General features: G+C 36.6%; 1 protein-coding gene across 1 annotated transcript; it reads right to left on the reverse strand.

The window, feature by feature from the left end:
• Positions 1-557: 557 nt before the first annotated feature.
• Positions 558-6492, reverse strand: tor4ab (torsin family 4, member Ab). The gene is made up of 3 exons (XM_059549051.1): positions 6380-6492; positions 3640-3993; positions 558-1763 (listed from the first exon to the last, which is right to left on the reverse strand). The coding sequence occupies exons 2-3, from the start codon at positions 3979-3981 to the stop codon at positions 948-950; spliced, it is 1158 nt and encodes a 385-aa protein (XP_059405034.1). The 5' UTR covers positions 3982-3993; positions 6380-6492; the 3' UTR covers positions 558-947.
• Positions 6493-24263: the final 17771 nt, after the last annotated feature.

The following is a 24263-nucleotide window of genomic DNA, read 5'->3' on the forward strand; positions in this document are numbered from 1 at the left end:
TGTTAGATGTGTTTCTGTGAATACGCACAACTTTTTTGTCGGATAGGCATTTCATTCACATGGATCTGGCATTTTCGAAAGGTGCACATACTGATCTGGCATGTATACTACATCGTTTTCAGTCTGTTTCACTTTTGAGCTGATTCGATACAGTATTGGATTAATCCTTTACCATTTTATTTTTTAGAAATGCTTTATAAAAAGACATGAATTATAGATTATAAAATTTAATTAAACAAAATACAAAAAGCTATACATTTTTAAGTGCCACAACAGCTAAACATGAATTTCACTGCCGTGTAATGTTATTGCAATTTAAAATAATAAAAATGTCATTCATTCCTGTGATGCAAAGCTACATTTTCGGCAGCCATTACTCCAGTTGTCGTTGTTGTTACATTTATTGTCATATCAGCTTCGCGTCACATACTTTTATAGATGAAAAATTCAACAATATAATAAAAACTATATAATAAAGACAACCATTAAAAAATTGCACTTAGACAAAAAAAAAAAAAAAAAAGATTTGTACATATAATCTAATTTAAAAGGTTCTTTAAATGTACTGGTGATAAAAATTGTAAAAGTTTTTATGGGTCCATCTCACAAGTTTGTCCATTACTTCAGTCTTCAGTGTCACATGATCCTTCAGAAATCATTGCTGCACTTTCTAATTATTATCAATGTGGAAAACAGTTGTGTTGATTAATATTTGGTGCAAAATGTTATTTATTTTCAGGACTCTTTGATGAATTGACAGATCTAAATAACAGCATTTATTTGAAATAGAACTATTGTGAAATATTATAAACATCTTCACTGTCACTTTTCATCAGTTTAGTGCATCCTTGCTGAATAAAAGTATTATTTTGTTGTAGTGTATGTCACTAAAATGTGATTTTGAGATGGCTGAATAATGAGAATAGTGCACACTGTCTGAAGCTCTCTCAAAGCAGGTTCACTTTTCCCACTACTTGTCTGCATCCAGTTTTTGCGTACTGCCTTCCAGCTGCAGTGTGATAGGCCAGTTCATCTGCCAGTCTCTCTACATGACTGAGCTCAGGGTAAAACCCTTCGAGGGTCATTTCCTCTAGAAAGCACTGTATGACATGTTCCCGCTCCAGCAGGGAAAGAGGGATGAGTTCGACTGCGGGCTCCATCCATAGAGGATGGATGAGAGACAGGGCCTGGCGGAGCGGTATATGGGCCCCGGCGGTGGAGGCGTTTTGAAGAACATGAGCCGTGACCTCCCTTTGCCCCAGACTGCTGAGAAAAATGTAAACCACGTTCAGAAACTCATTGGTCTGATTGGACTGAAGAAACATTTGCAGGATGTCCAGCAGCGGAGGGGGCATCAGTTCCACCTCGTCCAGGATGAAGAAGGGAATCTGCTCCTCTTCATCGGCTCGAGTCACTACCTCTGATATACGCTGAGCTAGTTTAGAGGCGCAGTGCTGTGCCGCGTCCTGTAGGGGGCAGTGGTGTTTCGATAAATAATGCACCACTAGCTTGTCATCGACTACTGAGCGAAAGTGGCGTGCCAGTAGGCGACCCAGGTGGCTCTTCCCAATGCCAGACGCCCCGTGCAAAGACAGGGCGAGGGGTTTCTGGTGGGCGTAAGTGGAAAGGTAATCGTTCAGATGGTCCAAGAGCTCCTCTAGTGCCTCCGACTGGCCAAACACCTCCCTGTGCAGCGACCTCTCCAAACCCTCAAGATCGTACTTCAACACGTGGTCGTCCAGATTCTCAATAGCGTTGTAGACCTGGGAGAAAAGGAAGATTATCTTTTTAATAAAACGTTATGCATGTAAAAACACAGTTTTATTAAATTTTTGTATCATTGCTATAATATTACAACAGCAATTTGTTTTCATTGGTTGTTTTTTTTTTTTTTTGTGAAAGAAAGAACCTGCAAAATAACATATTATGCTAAAGTCTCGGTCATGCTAGATTTTTCACCAAAAGCATTGTTTTAAGGCAGTACAGATCTTTGTGGACCAAGTATCATTTGTCAGATTTGTTGTGCATACACAAATCTCACTCTAATAGTACAATTAATGGCAAAAATGTATGCTTAGAGAATTTTCTTATATTCTAGATTCATTACACACACACTGAAATACTTCAAGAGTTTTTTTTGGTTTTAATTCATGGTTACAACTTACAGTTTAGGAAAATTAAAACTTCAGTATCTCAAAAAAAAAAGATTATTCCATTTTGAGCTTGATTAGTTTGTTTAATTTTGAGTATAAATATTGGGTAACTCTTGGGCTAGTTTAGCACATGAAACAACAATTTTGGGAAAGACTACTGACTTGGCAATGGTCCAGAAGATGATCATCAACACCCTCCACAAAGAGGGTAAGCCACAGAAGGTCACTGCTGAAAGGGCTGGCTGTTCACAGAGTGCTGTATCAAAATATATTCATAGAAAGTTGACTGGAAGGACAAAGTGTGGTAGGAAAAAGTGCACAAGCAACAGGGATGAACACAAGCTTGGGAAGATTGTCAGGAAAAGCTGCTTTAAAAACTTGGGAGAGCTTCACAAGCAGTGGACTGAAGCCAGAATCAGTGCATCAAGAGTCCCCACACTCAGACATCTTCAGGAAAAGGGCTACAGCTGTCACATTCCTAGAACCAAGCCACTCCTGGACCATAACATATCGTCAGAAGCATTTCACCTGGGGTAAGGAGAAAAAGAACTGGACTGTTGCTCAGTGATCCAAAGTCCTCTATTCAGATGAATGTAAGTTTAGCATTTCACTTGGAAATCAAGGTCTGGAGGAAGACTTGAGGAGTCCAGTGTGAATTTTCTGAATTCAGTGATGATTTGGGTGCCGTGACGTCTGATGGTGGTGTTGGTCCATTGTGTTTTATCAAGTCCAAAGTCGATGTAACCATCTTTTTTACATTTTTTTGAGATTTTTGGAGCACTTTATGCTTCCATCTGCTGACAAGCTTTAGTACCTGCCCGAAGAGCCAAAACCACTTCCAAGTAGTTTGCTGACCATGATATTAATGTGCTTGATTGGCCAGCCAACTCACCTGACCTGAACCTCACAGAGAATCTATGGGATACTGTGAAGAGGAAGATAAGTAACATCTGACAAACAATACAGAGGAGCTGAAGACTGCTATCAAAGCAACCTGGGCTTCAATAACGCCTCAGCAGTGCCACAGGCTGATCACCTCCATGCCACGCCACACTGAAGCAGTAATTCATGCCAAAGGAGCCCCAACCAAGTATTGAGTGCATAATTAAACCTGCTTTGGAGATCTTGAACATTTCTGTTTAGTAACTCTTTTTTATAATTGTTCTTTGGGAAAATATTCTAATTTAGATACTGAATTTTTAATCTTCCTAAGCTGTAAGTCATAACCATGAGAATTAAAAAGAAAATCTCTTGAAATATTTCAGTTTGTGTGCAATGAATCTAGAATATTAAAAAGTTTGCTTATTTGAATTAAATTACAAAAAATAAATAACTTTTCTATGATATTCAAATTTCTTGAGATGCACCTGTATATAAATATATATATGACTTGTCTGGTAAAAGAGGACGAACCAATAGTAGATGAAAAGAAACAATCAGTTCTGGCACAGGAATGACACTCAAGGAAAAGATCAGGCAGAATTACCTGGAAGAAGACGATCACGCTGAAGAGCAGCAGGAAAGGTTTCGCCCCGCTGCGCTCTTTCTTTGGCCTGAATATCAAAGTGTTATTTGGGAACAGCACACGGGACCTCCTGCGCTTGGACTTCCTGGTCTGGGGACTCTTAGGGTGCAAACTCCCATCAGACACAGCCGAGTTAGTGCTCGACCTGACTGAGTTAGATCTCTTTAGGTACTTCTTCTTGATCCGGACCATGGCTTTCAGCTGTGGAGAGAGGATAGACTTGCTTTGCCCACCTTCCTTCTCCTCATCTTCTCTCTCCTTTTCCACCTGAGCATCCATTGAAACCCCTTCACAGTCCACCATCGGCCTGGGAAACTGAGAGAAGCAAACAAAAGTCTATTTATGTTATATAAAAGCGCACAGTTTTTCACATTAAGTGTGTGTTTTATAGCATACAGCTCCTCAAAGGTCATGCAGTTCTGCTAGAGGTCACGGTGGATAGCGTGACTTGCTTTTACCATTTAGTCCTTTATTTTGCTGTATCTTGGCAAATGCTTGATAATTAGAGGTAATTAAGAGCTGGATTTGGCAAAAATACAGTAGACGTGTGTGTATAGTGGGTGGATGTAGAGCATGACCCTGAGGCAAGAAAAGTGTAAAGCAAAGAGCATTATGGCCCTAAATCAACCTAATTGCTCTTTTATAGTCTATATTGTGGCTCATTAATGGTTTTCACTTTTCAAGGCTTTTTAAGGTCATTGAGAATGTTCTAATATTAAATTATGCTCACATTAAAAGCACATTTCTGGCTTTACTTTGCTACCAATCGCTGTAATTTCAGAGAGTCTATTGACTCTATTGACAAAAAAAAAAAAGGAAAAAAGAAACAAAGTATGGTTATAAATCACCAAATTAAATAAAATAATTATTTTATTTCTAAGTTTTGATTAGTTGAAGCACTAAAACTAGTCAATCTTAAACTGAAATAAATGTGAACAAAAACTATGATAAACTATAAAAGAAAAAAGTGGAAAAATAAAAAGGACAAAAACAAATAAATTACTAAATAAAAATGGAAAATCTGAAAATAAGTCACAAATATTACTATAGGAATAATAGTATACTAAACAACAATGAATCAATTATTAATTCGTTCATAATTATAATTTTAAGTATCTGGCATAAAAACATCTTGCCTGGAAGATGAAAAACCAGTGAAAATATATTATTACACTTATTATTAGACTTGAAATTATTAGACATGAAAGAAGAGACCTAAGCCATAGCTACAGATAATGTGGCCTCATGATGACCAAAAACACATCAGCGTAATTGTGGAAACATTTGCATGATCAAACACAACTATATTTTCTTCAGAAAACATATAGTAATCTATTTACTCGGGATCCACACGTATACACGTGGGGAAAGTCCAAACATATTTCTAACTAAATTTTTCGACACATGTGCTCTCTGTGTATTACTTCCTAGTCATATTATCCAAAGAGTATTTCCTCGTCCTTCACAAGTCTGGGCAGAAAGAGAGAGAGAAAGAGAGGTCTCAGTCCTGACACAGTATGTGAGTGTGTGATGAGTTGTTACTGTTTTGCATTACTCACATTACCGCTTTGCATTACAACAAATGCAATGGAAGGAAACAACAGGGATTTGATGTATGACATACTGTACTTTGACATTGTAAATTAGAAAGTAAATTAGTGTGATTATTGTGAAATTTGCTGATTTTTTGAGAAAAGATTTACTGTGTTTATTTTATTGTACTTTATCTTTTTGCATATGTAGATTTACATGATAAACTGTATCTTGAAAGGCTGTTTTCTAAAATTATAATTTTTCTCCAGTTCAGCATTACTTATACAAAAAACTTTACAGTTTTATTTACATCTACAGTGTATTGTTTATAGAACATTTGCTTGATTTCGTATGAAAATGCTGAAAGTTTTTTTTTTTTATGTGGCCATTGACAGTATTATCTGAATTAATTAAATAATAAACAACATTATCCAATTACATTATCCTCTGGTTTTGTATATTTTGAAACATGACATTTCAGAAAACTTGTAATATAGAAAATATTAGCAAAGTATAGAGAAATCCAGAAAATTTTATCTGTATTCAAATGTGGTGTCTTGCCTTAAATGCCTTGTTTATTTAATGCAATGACATTCAGACAGTTTTGAGTGCGCCTTAAGTGTCAAAAAGACATTGTAGATGCATTAATGAAAACTTGACTGTATATTTTCATCTTTGGAGTGATGGTTGGAGAATGGTGTTTGTTTGCACACAGCTCTGTGAGGTCAGTTATGCAAATTTTACAATGCAAATGGTTCTGTAGCACAGCAGCAGTAACATAAAAGACAAATATTCGCTCTTAAAAATAAAAGTTCTTTATTGGCATATGGTTCAGTGAAGAACCTTTAACATCTATGCAGTGTTAAAGATATAGATTCCAAAACATGGTTTTTGCAGAGATGCCATAAAAGACCCATTTTTGGTTCCCAAAGAACTTTGGTTCCCAGTCACACTGTTTTTTTATTTTTTATTTCTTACTGTGTAGAACATTTTAAAACCCCAAAGAACCACTATAAATGTCCAATGGAAAGTTTCTAAGATTGTTAGGGGTTCTTCATTGACCCTTAAATGACTAAAGAACCTTTATTTTTAAAAGTGTGCATCCATTCTGGTTTCTAAATAGTGGAAAAGAAAGCAAAAAGATGAGTGAGGAAACGGAGACTGTTACCTTCAAAGTTGCACGAGGCGTCTATTGGCTTGCTGCTCCTCGAGTCTTGGTTCTGTTCTTTAAGATAGATGATTGATAGTCGATGAGATTCCCTCTTCCAAACGCACCAGTCCTGTCCACCTGTTGGATACCTGCTCACTGAGCTCCACCCTCTTGCTGCATGTTGTCTTTCCTCTTCTTTTGATATGGAATAAACCACAAACAAGTAGCTTGTATTAGGGTCATTGTAAAACTGCAGCTGCCCGTTCAGATGGAAAAAGTCCCAATGCAAATCATATAGAAGACTGTGTATGATTTAAAGAACCTTTTAAACTAATATGGGATAGTATAATCATCCTGTTATTAATAATTATGGTTTTAGGTTAATTCTATTAGAGCATGGCCTGCTTTCTTGAGGCTCTGTAGTTTCAGATCACATAATGCAATGCAATACTGAGAAATGAACAAATAAACACAAGCCTGATGATCACATTTGATAATTACATTTTAACATGATTTTTCAAAAGAATGTGTCAAGTAAACATAAGCTGTTGTTCATCTTGAAATATTACTAACATATATAAAAGTTATTCTTACATGTACACTATACAATCATTAAAGATTTCTCAGCAAAGAGACACAGCAGGAGGACATTTGTACAATTATAAAGGCCTTTTACTTGCTAAAAAAGGATAAATTATCACCATCGACAAAGAGCTTGCCAGGCAATAGTGTTTTTCCATTCCTACAACTGTTTAGCATAATCTTGTACAGTCTTTTATTTATGGAACACAATATAGTTTCAATTTTTGAAATGACCCATCTCTGCATCACTGACGTATCTCTACATTGTTCACAAATTGTCTAAATAACATTTATATAACCGCTCTGTGGGTGGAACAAAAAACTAATTTATTTAGCATTATTTGCAATCTGTTTCACTAATTATTCAATTAGGGTATTTTTGCTAGAGGAACAGGATTCCTAACAGAATAATGAACAGTAGTAACTCTAAGTCCAAGTGTCCAGACAGAAACACAGCATGAATTTATTCATGAAAGTTCATGTCTTTAAGTTTCCACCTGTAAGATGTTTGTTACAAAGTTCGTCTTCTGTATGTTTTTTTGTACACAAGACTGCTTGAGTCACGATCTTGAAAGGACATTGAGTTTATGTTTTCATGGCAACATTACATGGCAACAATTTTGTTATTTGCAAATTACATATATTTTTTGCCATACAGTAGGGGAAACACACTTTGTAATTTAACCCAGAAAAAAAAATATTGTTATAAATAAATAATTATAAATCTACAACAATAAAAAAATTCAAACAAATAATCAATATAACAACAATAAAAAAAAAATATATTAATACATACATTTATTTAAAAAATATATTCTAATTACAATTAAAAAGTATTATAATTATTTGTAAATAAGAATTATTATTATTTGTGTTAGGAAATTGTTCTTATTGATAAATTAATAGTGTTAATAATTATTATAATTAATAATATAAATAATAATAATAATATAATTTATAATAAAATAATTTAATAATTTAATCAAAATATATTTGGTTATGGTTAAATTATTATTTATTATAATAATATTACTTTAATAATAATTAGCATTAAATGATTGTTAGTAAATTATTATTATTGATTTATCATTGCTGTTAATAATAATAATAATAATAATAATAATAATATATTTTAATTATTATTAAATTAAAATTATCACTTTAAAATATTATTGGTATTAGTCAACTGATTGCATGTAATCTGGAGTACCTAATCAAATTCCAAAAATGTATAATTTATTATTGAATTCAATTTGATTAAAGATCCTGTTAAATAATAATAATTATTAAGATTTTATTACATTTTAAAATATTCATAAACAGACTACAGTTACTTGTTTATTGATATGATGATTTATTGTTTAATGATTGAAATTATGACTTATTATTCACACAATAGCAATAAATTATTCATAATATATTTATATTTCATCTTTTTCATCTTTTAAATTTTTCGGTCTAAATTAACCTATATACAAATACTGTATCTGTCACTGTGATGTCTCTGAGACTGTGGCTGCTCTTTTCATGAGATATGTGATATGTATATAATAAAGGGATTTTATATATATAAAATACACAAATTTGCTGTGGCATCATTTCGTTAAGCTTCTGCAATGTCACAACATTTATTCCCGTCCATAGTTGCATTAATGTTTTGCCAGAATCTTGCATTGATGATGGGAGAGTTGGCCAACTGTGCAAAGTCTTCTCCAGCACATCCCAGAGACTCTCAATGGGGTTAAGGTCTGACTCTGGACTCTGTGATGTTGCATGCTCCCTGAACCACTCTTTCACAATTTGAGCCCAATGAAACCTGGCATTGTCATCTTAGGATATGCCCGTGCCATCAGGGAAGAAAAAAATCCATTGATGGAATAATCTTGTCATTCATCTATTCAGGTAGACCTCATTCTTTGAACACGTAACATAATCATCCATGCAGTAATTGTCCACTCGGAGGATCTTATTTGCTTAGTTAAATCCAGGTGGTGACTTTTTTGGATGGGCAGTGTATATATAAAGGGGGAGTGTTTCCTGTTCTTCAGAAAGTTGACTGATTAGTCATCCACTGGGAGAAAGGCATCAGGAAAACCCACTGTATGTGGGAGTGATGTGAGTAACATTGCACGTTTGTGGTAAACTCATCCGCCTGAAAGAGGGGAGAAATTTAGTGGGGTGGGAGGAAGCTTGTTTTGTTTGCCATTTTCATGTACTTCATAAAATGACTTCTTTTTTGTCCCTGTTGTTCTGTAAAGCGCAACAGTGACTATTTTAGCAGATTCTAGCATTTCATTTTCGCCATAGGGATGAATGTTTCAAAAGACTTCAATAAAACATTTTACAAATTGTACATTGTACCAAACTTGACAGCTCTGAGATTCATAGGAAAATTACAAACTAAGAACAAAAATGTATATATGCACCGAAAGTCAAAAAAGCATAAATGGAAAACAGTTGTTTTAAATGGTTTTTGTTTGAATAATTGCAGAGCATAAGAAATTTCTTTCAAAAAAACATTCTCAAAAAAACTTTCTCAAAAAAAAAAAAAAAAAAATTCTTAAATATACACTGCCTAGTACTCATAATCTGGGGTGCGTTTCCCGTACAACGATGCCACTCGCTGGTTTAACTACCATAGTACGATGCATCTTTAAAGAAATCAACTAGCTAGTCACTACTGTTTCCCGAAACCATAGTACCTGTGTCGCAGATCCATCGTTCAAACTACGCTGGTTTGAGCTGTCGTTCTTCTTCTTCTTCGATCTAATGGCAGACGGGAGACATGAGCACATACCGCCACCTTCAGTAATTTGGTTTTATTTTATCTTTTCTTCGACTCGAATTACGCTTTTGAAATGATGTTACGTAGGAGTCGAGTAATAACCGAGCGCCAACCTCCCGCTCTCTCTCGTGAGGCCAATAAGGAAGTGACTAAAACTGCAATTCATCGACTGGCCGCCTGAGGCTGGCTGCAAAAGGGAGTCAGTCCCATAGACTCCCCATGTTAAAATGCCCAACTTTACAGCAAGAAAAAAAATGTTTACAGCCTGGTTCAAAAAATGATTTTGGTCTAAATAGCTAATTTTGCCCTTCATGACAACTGTGAGGGGGGTGAATTTTTTTTATAACTCATCCGTTTAAATTATATTAAGACTTAAAGTTCTGCATAATTAAGGGCGTGGCCACTTGAGTGACAGGTGGATTGCCGCTGCTGACACTGCCGTCGTGCTAGGTGGGTGTGGCTACAGCAACTAGCTCCGGCCTTTTTGCCCAAGTTTGATTGTCCGGGAGAGTCGCGCGGTGACGCGCTGCCAAGATGGCGACGGCCCGCTCTACACACTTTAGGCTTCAAAAACTCTCTTCAGGAGTCTACGGGTGACGTCACGGACACTACGTCCATGTTTTTATACAGTCTATGGTAATAACGAATCATTCATTTGTTCTGCAATACATTATATACACAAACGGAGTTAAAAATGTGCACTTTTCTGATCTCAATGTCAATAATTTCACAATTTCATATACATACTATTTCTTAGGCTATTTAGCTAATACTGATATAGGCTACTTTTTTAACTGTGGTGTACTGTTGTGGACACCTGATGCTTATTGTGCTAAATTTTTCCTATTTAAGTCTCCTTGCCATTGTGCCATGTGTTAATGAAAATTAGTCGAAAACCCCAATTTTCAAAGCATGAAATTGCAGTTCTTTTGGAGGAGGGGAAAAATAATTAAGTCCAGCTATTTTCAAAGCTGCAAAACAACATTACAAATGCTGACAAAAATAAAATCTGTGCAGAAATCACTCAAAAAAAAAATTATGCTGGCTATGGATACGAACAAAGCCCAGAAGTCAGGAATAATGGAGGGACTTCGCAATTGTGACAAAACGGAGGGCTACGGCACGTAAGAGAGAAGCAAACAAGACTGATGGGGTATCAATACAGTTCCTCCTCTCCCTCAGAGGAAGAGAAAGTTTTGGCCATCCTGGGGCCTGTTGCAATGGAAGGATCCTTGGAGGTATACATGTGCATCAACCAGGCCTTTGCCTTCAAAGTTCAGGCCTCCAACATCAGGCCCTCTCCAGTCTGGCCCTCCAACATCAGGCCCTCTCCAGTCTGGCCCTTCAACATCAGGCCCTCTCCAGTCTGGCCCTTCAACATCAGGCCCTCTCCAGTCTGGCCCTCCAACATCAGGCCCTCTCCAGTCTGGCCCTTCAACATCAGGCCCTCTCCAGTCTGGCCCTTCAACATCAGGCCCTCTCCAGTCTGGCCCTCCAACATCAGGCCCTCTCCAGTCTGGCCCTCCAACATCAAGCCCTCTCCAGTCTGGCCCTTCAACATCAGGCCCTCTCCAGTCTGGCCCTCCAACATCAGGCCCTCTCCAGTCTGGCCCTCCAACATCAGGCCCTCTCCAGTCTGGCCCTTCAACATCAGGCCCTCTCCAGTCTGGCCCTCCAACATCAGGCCCTCTCCAGTCTGGCCCTCCAACATCAGGCCCTCTCCTGCCTGGTCCTCTAACATCAGGCTTCATATCTTCAGAGGGCAATAAGAAGGAACATTGCTTTAAATTCAGTTGTTAACTACACTCCATTATTATGCTGTTGGAAATTTCTGGAGGTGGTGGGTGATGGCCTGATGGATGGGTGATGGAAGCACACATGACTCTTTTGTGCGGGCCACTTCTGCAGTTTGCAGGTGGCTGAAGAGGATGCATGGCTTTGGTGATAGCTGGCTGCTGGGAGACAGAGGATATCTTCTTCACCCATACCTCCTGTCACCTATGCAGCATCCAGCCACCATTGCAGTTTAAACCATTTATTTAATCTGACATAACATCTGTTAAATATTTGGTTTATTTGCTGATATGCAATAAATGAACACTTAAAAACACGCACAAAAAAATAATTTTGCAAACAGTGTCTATACTGTGTCTGTCTGTCTCTCTCTCTCTCTCTCTCTCTCTCTCTCTCTCTCTATATATATATACGTACATACACAAACACATTTGTAGAGAGTATTCTATTTTATAATTCTGTAAAAATCACAAAATCTCTCACATATTTATACATTTTTGTTACTTTATTTTGGTACATTCATTTACTATAAAATTACTTTGATTTGAGTGTTAACATTTTATATAAGTGAAAACCTCTAACACACTGTTTTACCAATATTGTTATATGACAAATATGTCTTTTGGAATGTTTTTACAAAGGTAACTCACTCGTCAAACTCACCGTTTCTTCGCACAAATGAAACGATGCGGCTGTGTTCCAATCGGCATGATTAATGTTTTCAGAGGGCACTTCGAAGGGAGAATAATTGCGAGGGCCGCGTTGCTATATAGTTTCAAACTGCATTTGTAATAAAAATAAAGAAGGCGAATTAGGTAATAAACTTTAACCACAACTTTAAGTCTTTTAAATCATTCAAAGTGGATGGTGAAATCGTCTAAAGGAATTAGGGCATAGGGTCGATAACTCTGAATAGAACACAGCCCAGGTGCGGCGCAATCAACGACGTCGACACAGCAAACTAACGTCGAACTATGCTTCTAACCACAGGTGGAGAGCTGTCGTTCCAACGACACAAGTTTGCGATGCAATTTGCGAATGTTCGTTTGAACTATGGTTTCGGGAAACACCAAATCGTTGAACTACGTTGGTAACGACGGAACTTGCGACCATAGTTGGCTAACGATGCTTTCGGGAAACGCACCCCTGGAAAGAAATCTTTTTTTTTTTTTTTTTTTTTATAAAGTAGAAATTACTCTGACTTCATATTTTATATCATTATGTAATCTCAGGGTTTATCTGTCTTTCATATGTAGCCTTTCTGAGAGGTTTGTACATTATCAGTACAAACCCGTTTCTCAACAAAGAAAATAAAGGGTTTATCTTACTTATGGAGACTGCTCTGTTGTAAGAAAAAAAAAACACTTGCAAACAATAAGACAGTAATAACTGTGGTAAACATTATTTAATAGTACTTAAACATCAACAAAAGCTTCTCATGTAGTATGCCACAACTCTCATTCTCATAGTAGTACACACACACACACACACACACACACACACACAGAGAGAGACCCAACATGCAAAACAAATCTGACCTCCGCAAAAAAAAGAAAAGGAACAGACAAACCTTGTGCCAGTTCCTATGAAGGACACATAACCAGCCCACACTAGTTTACTGAAGTGGACAGACATTCATAAACACACACAAGTCTCTTTCTACATCAGTAACACATTCAAAGCAAAATCACAATAATTGAGCACTGTAGTTCACATGCTGTACACAAGCAGAGCAGTAACACAAACAGACTGCTGTAATCCGGTCTGCTCAGTCTTTGTGTTGGCTTAAGCATCATCTGACGTACATTAGCATTAGCTGCGACAATACGAAGGCAGAGATGTATGATGCATTATGACATCAATGGCTGGAAGAATCACTGCGATCAGTCTAACCCAGTGTTTACCTTCACTACAGTACATAAAAAATCATCTCTACAGTACAATCGAACCTTCTCTAAATCAGAACTTGTAATGCCTGTGGATATCTGACTCAAATCCACACAGAAATAACCAGTGCACATTGTACATTTATTTTGAGACCAGATGTTTCTGAAACACTTTACAAAAAGTCTCATTTTAAACATCAGCTAAAGTAACAGTTCATCCAAAATGAAAATATGCTAAACATTTACTCAGCTCAGAACATCCGAGATGTAGATGAGTTTGTTTCTTCTTTCATTGGAACAGATGCTCACAGTGAATGGGTGCTGTCAGATCCAAACAGCGGATTTAAACATAAAAAAAATCCACAAATAATCGACACGACAGTCTATCACTTAACATTGTGTGAAAAGTTGCTTGTTTGTAATGAACAAATCCACCGTTAAGATGTTTTAACTTTAAACTGTTGTTTCCAGCTATGGAATATCGTTTTCTTCAGTCTCATCTAAATCAGGAGTGCAAATTATAAACAGCTCAAGCACTGCTTAAATGCCAAAACAGTCCTAAACAAAGGATTTTGATGTGAGAGGACAACGAGGGATGGACTTTTTTAATGGAGGAAACATTGTTATGGTTTATGGATTTGTATTTTAGCTGGTTTGGTTAGCCTACTTGCGGATCATTGTGATATTGCATTAATGCTAATGCATTAGCTAATGTTAAATGAGACTTATTGAGTCGTTGTGCTCATGCTGTGCTATTTTTAGATCTTTCCTGTAGAGCACTTATGGATTGATTTCAAAATTCTGAAAAAGTCCAGCTAGTTCAGTGCAAAGTATTACTTTACTTCCTTCATTTTTTCCACACATCCTCTTATCTGAAGTCACTTAAGTTACAAAGAAAGTAGTTTCCCCATTTCTGGGGTTTCAGATAGCACACATCTTTTTACTGGTTTGTCTGGTTTTGTCAGCCATACCAGGCAAGAGACTGGGAGGGGGCAGCTTCAGAGCTCTGGTACTTTTCCATTGCGAAGGCAGCAGCGCATTACTAGAGCTCCGTGAACGAACTCTGGCGAGAGGACGCCATCTGCTGCACGTATCTGCCCTCTTTTTGTCGTTTCTACATGACTGTGACAAACTTTGTTAATGCTATCGCTATGTAATCCAGTGGCGGACTGGGACAGTAAATCAGGCCGGGTATTTGACTCCACCCCAGGCCACCTCTGTTGCTGCAGTCACCACCACCCAATTCATGTGTCCACCAGACTGCTAAACTCTTTGGCTCTTTCAGTTGTTTGAACTGGGTTATGCTTAAAAAATAAATCAAAATCCTTGGACTGTGGACGGGCAAAATAATTAAATGAAGTATCAAGGCATTCACTGTCTCTATCATCTTTCCTTAATCCCCCTCTCTCTCACTCTGCACACCGAGTTTCTCTGCAATAAGAAATAAGCACTTTCAATAATCTATATTAATTATGCAGCCATCAGTTGTATGTCCCAATGATCACAGTCCTACTACTGATGACCTTATAAATCATAAAAGCACATATTTTTCTAAGAGTATAGCCAGCATGTTAAGTTTTGCTTATAGCTTAAACTTTACCTGAAGGTTCCTGCTCTGACTCAAAAGCTGAACTGTCCACCCTCTTGTTCAAATCAGGAGCACTAGAAGCACTACTGCTACTGTTGCTTCCTTCGTCACCTTCAAAATATATAAGCATTGTACACTAGGCTACATATGGTAGGCTAGAAATGGAAAATCAATTTCTGGTAAATTTTGGCACTAAAAAAATACTGTATCCCCATATGTAAAACAGTGTGCTAGTTTGACATTAAGATTCTCTTTTAAAACATCTATCATTATATACATTTGTAATATATATGTAATATATATATTTTTATTTATTTATTTTTTTAAATAGATTTTATCTATTGTAAGTCGCTTTGAATGAAAGCGTCCGTCTGCCAAATGATTAAGTAAACATTAGGGTGGAACAGTTCAACTTTTTCACAGTTCGGTTTGTTTCACGGTTTTAGAGTCATGGTTTCGGTACCGTTGTATGTGCTATGTTTATGGAAAAACTATCCTTTCAAAAAAAAAATATATATATTATCATATTATTAAGAATATTCTAACTACAGGCAACAACACAAATAAAAACTAAATGTTCGTAAGGTATGGTGGATATGAGATATTACTTTTGTTTACTTAAAGGGTTAGTTCACCCAGATAGCAAATTTATGTAATTAATAACTTACCCTGATGTTGTTTCAAACCCGTAAAACCTCACTTTATCTGTGGAACACAGTTTAAGATATTTTAGATTTAGTCCGAGAGCTCTCAGTCACTCCATTGAAACTGTGTGTACGGTCTACTGTCCATGTCCAGAAAGGTAAGAAAAACATCATCAAAGTAGTCCATGTGACATCAGAGGGTCAGTTAGAATTTTTTGAAGCATCGAAAATACATTTTGGTCCAAAAATAGCAAAAACGATGACTTTATTCAGCATTGTCTTCTCTTCCGTGTCTGTTGTGAGAGAGAGAGAGTTCAAAACAAAGCAGCTGGATATCCGGTTCGCGAACGAATCATTCAGTTCATTAAATCGAACTGAATCGTTTTAAACGGTTCGCATCTCTAATACGCATTAATCCACAAATGACTTAAGCTGTTAACTTTTTTTTTTAATGTGGCTGACACTCCCTCTGAGTTCAAACAAACCAATATTCCGTAGTAATGCATGCACTCAAACAGTACACTGACTGAACTGCTGTGAAGAGAGAACTGAAGATGAACACCGAGCCGAGCCAGATAGCGAACAATAGACTGACTCGTTCACAATTCAGTTCGATTTGGTGAAATGAATGATTCGTTAGCGAACCGGATATCCAGACTGCTTTGATTTGAACTCTCTCTCACAACAGACACGAAAGAGAAGACAATGCTGAATAAAGTCATCGTTTTTGCTATTTTTGGACCAAAATGTATTTTCAATGCTTCAAAAAATTCTAACTGACCCTCTGATGTCACATGGACTACTTTGATGATATTTTTCTTACCTTTCTGGACATGGACAGTATACCGTACACACAGCTTCAATGGAGGGACTGAGAGCTCTCGGACTAAATCTAAAATATCTTAAACTGTGTTCCAAAGATAAACGGAGGTCTTACGGGTTTGAAACAACATGAGGGTAAGTTATTAATTACATAAATTTGCTATCTGGGTGAACTTACCCTTTAAAAATGTGCGTTTAAATGTAAGAATGCTTTGGTCATAATCATAGAGAGTGTCATTGGAAATGTGTGCGATTTCAAACATTTATGACATGTTTTATGATATAGTATTCGAATGATGGTCTTTCAAAGTCTTATTTCGCCTAAAATGAACCATTAAAGATGTCTTAAAATAGAGCAGAAAGACTTTATTAATATAAGTAATGCCATTGATGGTTGCATGCATTGCAAAAAAAAATCATATTTGTAATCTTTTTCATTAACATTATCAAAGATTAGTAGATACTGTAACACATATATTGTTCATTGTTAGTTCATGTTAATTAATACATTAACTAGTGTTTACTAATGACATCTTATTGTAAAGTGTTACCTCTTAAATTGACCTTCATATGTCTTAATATGACTTTTTGGGGACATTGTCAATGAGAAGAAATTCAGAGAAGAGACCCACTTCATGTGGCTAGAGTACTGTAATTATCTGTTTTTCTTTCTCTGACAGACTGTATAGCCCTCAACTGTAAAAATTTCAAATTGAAAAAAAACTTTCAAGCCAAGCCAACCTAAATTTTGACTTGACAAAATTTATTAATTTAGTTTATGTTAATGCTGGTTATAAATTAAATCTCTTAGGTAGTTTACAGACAAAGAAGATAACACTTTTTCTAACACCGTGCTATAATATATTTAAAATATTTTCCTTGTAGGGCTCTTCTGCCTTTCTTCAAAATGATTTAATATTGCTTTAGTATTGTTTGTTCTTTTATGTAAATTAGGTTTCGTGAACTGGAGTGCATTGTCTGAACAATACAACCTGAGTTCCGGGAGTCATGTTCTCTGACCCAGTGCATACATTGCAGTGAGATATTTAAAGACTGTCCACCTGGTTGTGTGAGGAATCGCAGGAGGAGAGTCCTGTGTGGGTTTGATTCATTCAAAGAATCAGTTTGTTTTTTTGGAGGCACCATCCATAAAATGGGGTGCAGACACTGAAAATATACTGTATGTAGTCAACTGAACTTAAAACTACTTTACTGGCTTAAACGTTTCACATGCAGAATTGCTAAAGCAAAAGAAAAATGTCCAAATTAATAGTTAATAAATAGATAAACAAGAACCATAGCAAAGGAAAGATTAAAATAAGAAAGGCAGTGGCTATTTACACTAAGTGCAAATGGCTATAGATTCTATTAATACTATGTTAAAATAGCAGGATTTTCTGCTATTTATATTACTTATTGCAAATAGTGGCAATTATCTGCACCTCAGTATTGTAGTACATTATAAAACAGTATGCAATAATTACTGAGTGTAAATTATAATTTTAATTCAAATTATTAAATGGATGCCACCATATTAAAAAAAAAGCCCTCCCTCAAAACTGTTTGATTATTTCCTTCGTTTTTATTTAAAATAAATGCTTTTCTGATGTGATTTGAAATTTGAAAAGGGAGAAAAAAACTGTCAAAAGGCAGATTCGGACCCGGATTGATTGCATCAAATTGTGAACAACACACGTTTTACAATCACCATTAGAGCTGACGACTGTACTTTATCTGTTGTAATTTTGACTAGCTCAGTAAGAAATATATAAGGTGTCATTAAAGTGTAATATTACAATATACACAGTGAAGTAAAGTGCAACAGAATGTTAATATATTAAGACAGATATTACAGAATAAACTTTACTTCTGTATAATTTTACCTCAGATGAAACATGGTTAAAATAATCGTTATGGGCTGTTTTTTACTGTTGTTTTTCCCGTCTTTTACACCTTAATGTTCTTTAATACTTTAACATTTACTTTAACATCGTTTTAAAGCACGCACAACGTGAAAACAACTAACGTCATCACGCAATGCAAATTACAAGCACATGCGTGGTAAACGCATATGTGACGTACCTACGTGACGTACGTATGTGACGTCACCGCGCTACAGTCTGCAGTGAGGGGTGTCTCCCCTTACTGGCGAACATGGCTGTGATTTTTCAGCAACTTGCTGCGTCTGTGGCCAGGGCTTTTCTCCTTTTTATACGTTCCGTCTCTGCTCCTCCTTTGCATTTACGCTCCATTTTTTGCGCGATTATCTAAGATAAAGCCTGCTTCTGGATATAGCCAATTAGGCAGTGCTTCGCAAAAGGCTTCAATAGCTGTGCTGCTATTAGAAACAGAAATAATGAATCAACGTAGTAAACATGCATGCAAGTATTTTTCTTATTATTGTTTAGCCTATTCATATTCTTTTTCTTTGTGTGTAAATGTCAACAATACTTTCCCTTACGGAAATTAACTATGGTTTTACTGGAAATAAAAAATATATAAAATAATAATAATAATAACAATAATAAAAGAAAAACATGGTTACGTTAGGCTACACTGACCTTATGGTAAAAATGGTAGTCAGTACGCCAATAAATAAATAAAATAAATAAATAAATAAAAATCATGGTATTCATGGTTAAAAATGTTTGCTATAATAAAACCATGTTTAATTTTCGTAAGGGTTGGCAAGAAAGCCTCAGTCTTTTACCATGCAAATAAAGCTAATTGAATTGGAATTTAATTCAGTATAGGAGTTCAGTTCATTGAAATGGAATTACAAAAAAAGTTCTGATTTTAGTATTAGACATGAATTTAACACGGATGAAATCGAAGCTGTGAGGGAAAGAATTACAGTGCGTTTAATGGAATTGACTGCTGTTTAACAATTTACCAGTCTTTCAAAAAACAAAAAAAAAAAAAAAAAAAAACCAATAACCCTTAGTATACAAATTCAATATGGCGTCTTACCTGATTTGCAGTGGTTCTCAACAATAATTTAACTTAGCTGAATTGCTAAAAACATACAAACAAGAGGAAAACTGAAATTATTTTTTAACAAATTTCTGAAATCACAAAAAGTATTGTGGATCATTTTAAACACTATAGTTTCTGTTAGGGGGAGCTTTGTCATAGTCACAGTTGAAATACCTCACTTTATATTGATAGCCTTTGAATATCATGTTGGATAATGGGAGGCCTTTGAGATTCACCGGTTTATAAAACAAGACAACCCCTCTTTACTGTGGTAAAGACATTATATTGCACAACCTGCTCTATATCATTTTTATAATCGACTACAGCTGTATATAATCTACTTAAAAAATATTTTGGAGATATAGTACTACTGACTGTTATCAGTGTACTATCGTCCGCTTACATATTGTGAAGTTACTATACAGTTATGAGTGCCCCCTGGAAAAATTTAGAGCCAGAACATACCAAAGGAGTACCATAGTATGTTTAAAGTACCATAGATTTACCCTCCCATACCACCAGATTATTGTCTGTAAGGAACACAAAACAAAGGGGCCATAATATTTTGAACATTTAAACATAGTAGTACCACATAAACACCATGGTACCATTACAGTACTTTTTTTGTAACCACTATCCTCCTTGTTAAATATAGCAGTAGATTTCATGACAAGGGAAATGCTGATTTGTCTAGGATGGAAAAATTCAAAAATGTGTTTGTCATGTTGTTTGTTTGTTTTTTTTATGCTGTCATTTGACCTTTTGACACGAATGCAGTCAGTGCCAGTAATAATAAAGCCCAAAATATACTCTGCACAGTCGAACCCTCAGCCTTTTAAAGCCATTTAGAGTGCGCACACATGCGTTCAACGCATGCGCGATATTGATCCCAGTGCCTGAGCTTTTCCTCTCCAAATGTTCTGAGCGATAAAAATGTCTTTGTATTTGTTAGTCACTGGTTTATTTTAATCCCCTCAGACAATAGCTTGTCAATACAGAAGTCTATATTGTTTTTCTCATCGTAGTTTGTTACTGTTCTCATTCCATTTCTTTTATGACTCTGAAACAACGGCAAGAACCAGTGTCGCCACCTTGTGGACAACCTATTTAGTGCAAAAAATACAATTCAAAGCGCATGTGCAAATTGTGTATACATTGTACACCGCATTGGAAAAATGGAGCTTCGCACGATGTTCGTGTTACGCCACTGTACGCATGCTCTAGCGTATATATAAAAAACCAAAGTATCCGGGCTTACTTCCAGTTGATCGTGAAAACAATGGTGAGAATGACGGTCACAATTGCCACCATGCTCATAATAAAAGCTTTGCACAGTGGCGTTCGCAGTATGGTCATCAGCCGGGACCTCTCTCTATCCCCATCTCTGCCCTGCTGACCCTCCAAGCCTGCTGGGTTCCCGACGTCCAGAGTCTGGCTGACAGTCTGCGTTAGGGCCGGGGCAGAGCTAGGCACTCTCTTCACCTGCAGTTTGCCTTTGTTGCGGTTGAAGCGGATGCTATAGACGTGCTGCATGGCGGCCGGAAGGTAAGACAGCACCGTGGAGTCATTTGCTAGCTTGGGAAGACCCAAGTCGGGTAACGGGGTGTATGCACGGCACAGAGGGCACTGGACGGTGTCGGGTTGGGTGGACTTCACGTTCATCCGTGCAAGACACTCCAGGCAGAAGGTGTGCTTGCAGTGGAGTACCTTAGGGGTGTTAAAGACATTGTTGAACTGGGAGAAACAGATGGCGCACTCCAGATCGGGGGGTTCAACATTGTCATCCACAGGTTTGTAGGGGTCACGGAGGGAGTTCGGGTCAGACTCCATGACAAAGAGAGGAGGTGAGGGAGAGGGAAGTCAACGGGCATCCTCAAGATCCATGGCAATGTGGCAAGTCTGAAAAAATACAAGAACAGTTCAGTTTCATGAGTTAGACTGTTTTTTCTACCACCACAAAGAATAATGTTGGCTTTGTGACAAATTTCTTATGTTGCTCTATTTTAAGTCATCCTTGAATTGGATAAAATAAAATAATTTAACATTTATTTATAATAAATATATAAACATAATAAATGATATAAAAAATAAAAATACCTGGCTTAGTACACAGAACATATAGCTGATCTTGTTGCTTATGTTCCTTTATTGCAAGATGCTTTGGATTAAAAGTATCTGCTAAACGTATTAAAAAAATTATTAATTAAAACACCTGACTTTGTACATAATAGAATATAGTTGGCTCTTATAATTGCTCATGCTCCTCTAAAATAAAATAAGATATAAGATAAATAAAACCCTGTGATTGTCTGGCCATTTAAATAATAATAAAAAAAAACTGGCGTTGAACAAAATGAATATTGTTGTCTTTGTATGAAAGCATCCGTTAAATACATTAAAAATAAAATAAATCTGTAAACCTGTGATGATCTGGCCATTCGTTTAGAGAGTTTCTCTACCTTCAAAAAAAAAACTAAATTACAATCTAAGGAAAAAGAAAAAGACAAAAATCGCTGTGTGTCGAATTTCACATATCCTTCTTTAGATAAAAGCATCTGCTAAATGCACGAATGGTAATGTCAAAACAATACAATAAAAGAACATTTTGAGACTTATGAGCACTGTATATGGTCATCATGTGTTTTGGATTTTGGTTTGCACCTGTATTTTTTAACTAGCTTGGCTTGCAAGACCTGCTCGTTCAACCAGCTTGTTCAAAGAGCAAATTTCTCAACAAGATACTTGACTTCAGGTTGCTCTGGATGGACTGTCTTTACCCCTTTACTATAACTTAGCTATCAGTTGTAGAGAATGAAGTACGACTAATAAACAGACTTGTTTCTCGTTCTGCCCATGCACTAGACCTGTTCGCAATAACAGATTTGCCTTGGAAATGCTTACAGGTTTCCATCAAAGAACAGCCCAAAACTATGCAAAGCAGCAGAAGGGTGTCCCATTGCTGACGCCCATGATGCAGATAGAAAGGATTCGGTTGCTTCATTAGAGGTCCATCAGATGACCTTTGGTTTGGCCTCAACTGATCATAGTTTACATTTATGATGGCAGTATAGTCAAATAAGATGTGTATAATGGCTTTAGCATTTAACTGCAATGTTTCTTCGTCTACTAACACCTGAAATTGTATTATTTTTTAAAAGTGGATTTGAGTTGCTTCACAGTTGGGACACTGACAATTTATTGCCATACATTTACCAACATCCAATTTTTCAAGTGTTAAACATCTGATAACCTGAAGGTTTTGACACATTTGGATTTCCAAACCCGTCTTGGTCTCTACCCACATGGAAAGAACCTAAATGTGGATATATGTGCATATATGAAACTTATATGCAGTGTATATGCACATATATGCTGCATATATGCACATATATGATAATATATATGCTGTATATATGTGCATATATGCTGCGTATATGCCATATATATACTGCATATATGCGTATATATACTGCATATATACTGCATATATGCGTATATATGCCACATATAGGCAAAATATAGGTGCATATACAGGAAATATAGGTCTCCTGTATTGCTTCTTCATATCCACATATAAGCCCTAAACATACAAGATATGTCTTCTATATAGTTAATGGCAGGATCTGGTCATTTTGTAGCTCATATCCCATTTTTGACTGTCATACATGATGCCTAGCTCATATTTTCTATTATCAAGGCAAAAACTAAGAATTAACGAAAAAAATTATGCAAGAACTTATGTGCGAACATGTGAAATTGGTATCACATGTAATTGGCATGTTATGGAATTTAACTATGGCAATATATTAACATGATATACAGAGCCGGACAGTAACGGAGTACATTTACTTGAGTACAGTACTTAAGTACAATTTTGAGGGATCTGTACTTTACTCGAGTATCATTTTTGGGGAGTACTCATGACTTTACTCAACTACATTTGAGAGGCAAATATTTTACTCTTTACTCCGCTACATTTCTATCCATAACCGTAAGTACCCGTTACTTATTCGGCCCACGTCCACACGGAGACGGAACCCCGATCTTTTTTTCCCTCGTCTCAAGAAATATCCGCGTCCACACGAAACCAATGTAGTATACATGCCAGACCAGCATGTGGCGCTGTAATTCTGCCACAGAGATACACTTAAAACGGAGAAGAAGACATGGATTTGCTGCATGTGGTACACAAACGAACATGGAACAATACATTTATTAATCCGTGTTAATGTTAGCGTTCAGTGTTTGTTCATGTTTTTGTTGCTGTTACGTGATGTAGTGGTGTTTGACTAGGGGCGAGACGTGGGCTGATGACGCCATATTTTCAGAAAATGTACGGATTCGCCGTCGAGAAGAAACGCAAAGGCGGCGTTTTCAAATATATCCACTCTGGGACCCGATTTCAAAACATCGGTTTCACTCTTCCAAAACGCCAGATCCGTGTGGACGAAAACCAGTGTTGCCAGATTGTAAATGTCCAAGTATCGTACCAGAAGTTATCGTATTTGGAAGAAAATTATCGTACACGAGTCAAAAGAGTTATCTATTCTAAACCAACTACATTTTAACACAGCCTGCAAATTACCAATAAGCGATAAGCTGTATGGTTGGATGGAAGCAGTACAACAAAATACTATCCCATTATTTTCAGTGACTGTCTGCGTCGTGGCGCATATTAAAACATATTAAAATGATTTTAACATTTGCTTTGTCGCGTCCAGTGTAGGCGGAATTTAGCTGTTGCAACTCATAACTACACATCTGAGCCGCTTTCATTGGAAGACTGCGTGTTGCCAGATATTGAAGGATTTCTTGCTGTCATGGA

Source organism: Carassius carassius, chromosome 5 (genome assembly GCF_963082965.1).
Source record: "Carassius carassius chromosome 5, fCarCar2.1, whole genome shotgun sequence".
Taxonomy (NCBI): domain Eukaryota; kingdom Metazoa; phylum Chordata; class Actinopteri; order Cypriniformes; family Cyprinidae; genus Carassius; species Carassius carassius.

Bases quoted from the DNA above. Each gene is read 5' to 3' on its own strand.
- tor4ab (XM_059549051.1), bottom strand. From the start codon at position 3,981: ATGGTGGACTGTGAAGGGGTTTCAATGGATGCTCAGGTGGAAAAGGAG. The intron at 1,764-3,639 runs GTAATTCTGCCT...CTTTTCTCCCAG, and splicing joins GCGTGATCGTCTTCTTCCAG to GTCTACAACGCTATTGAGAA.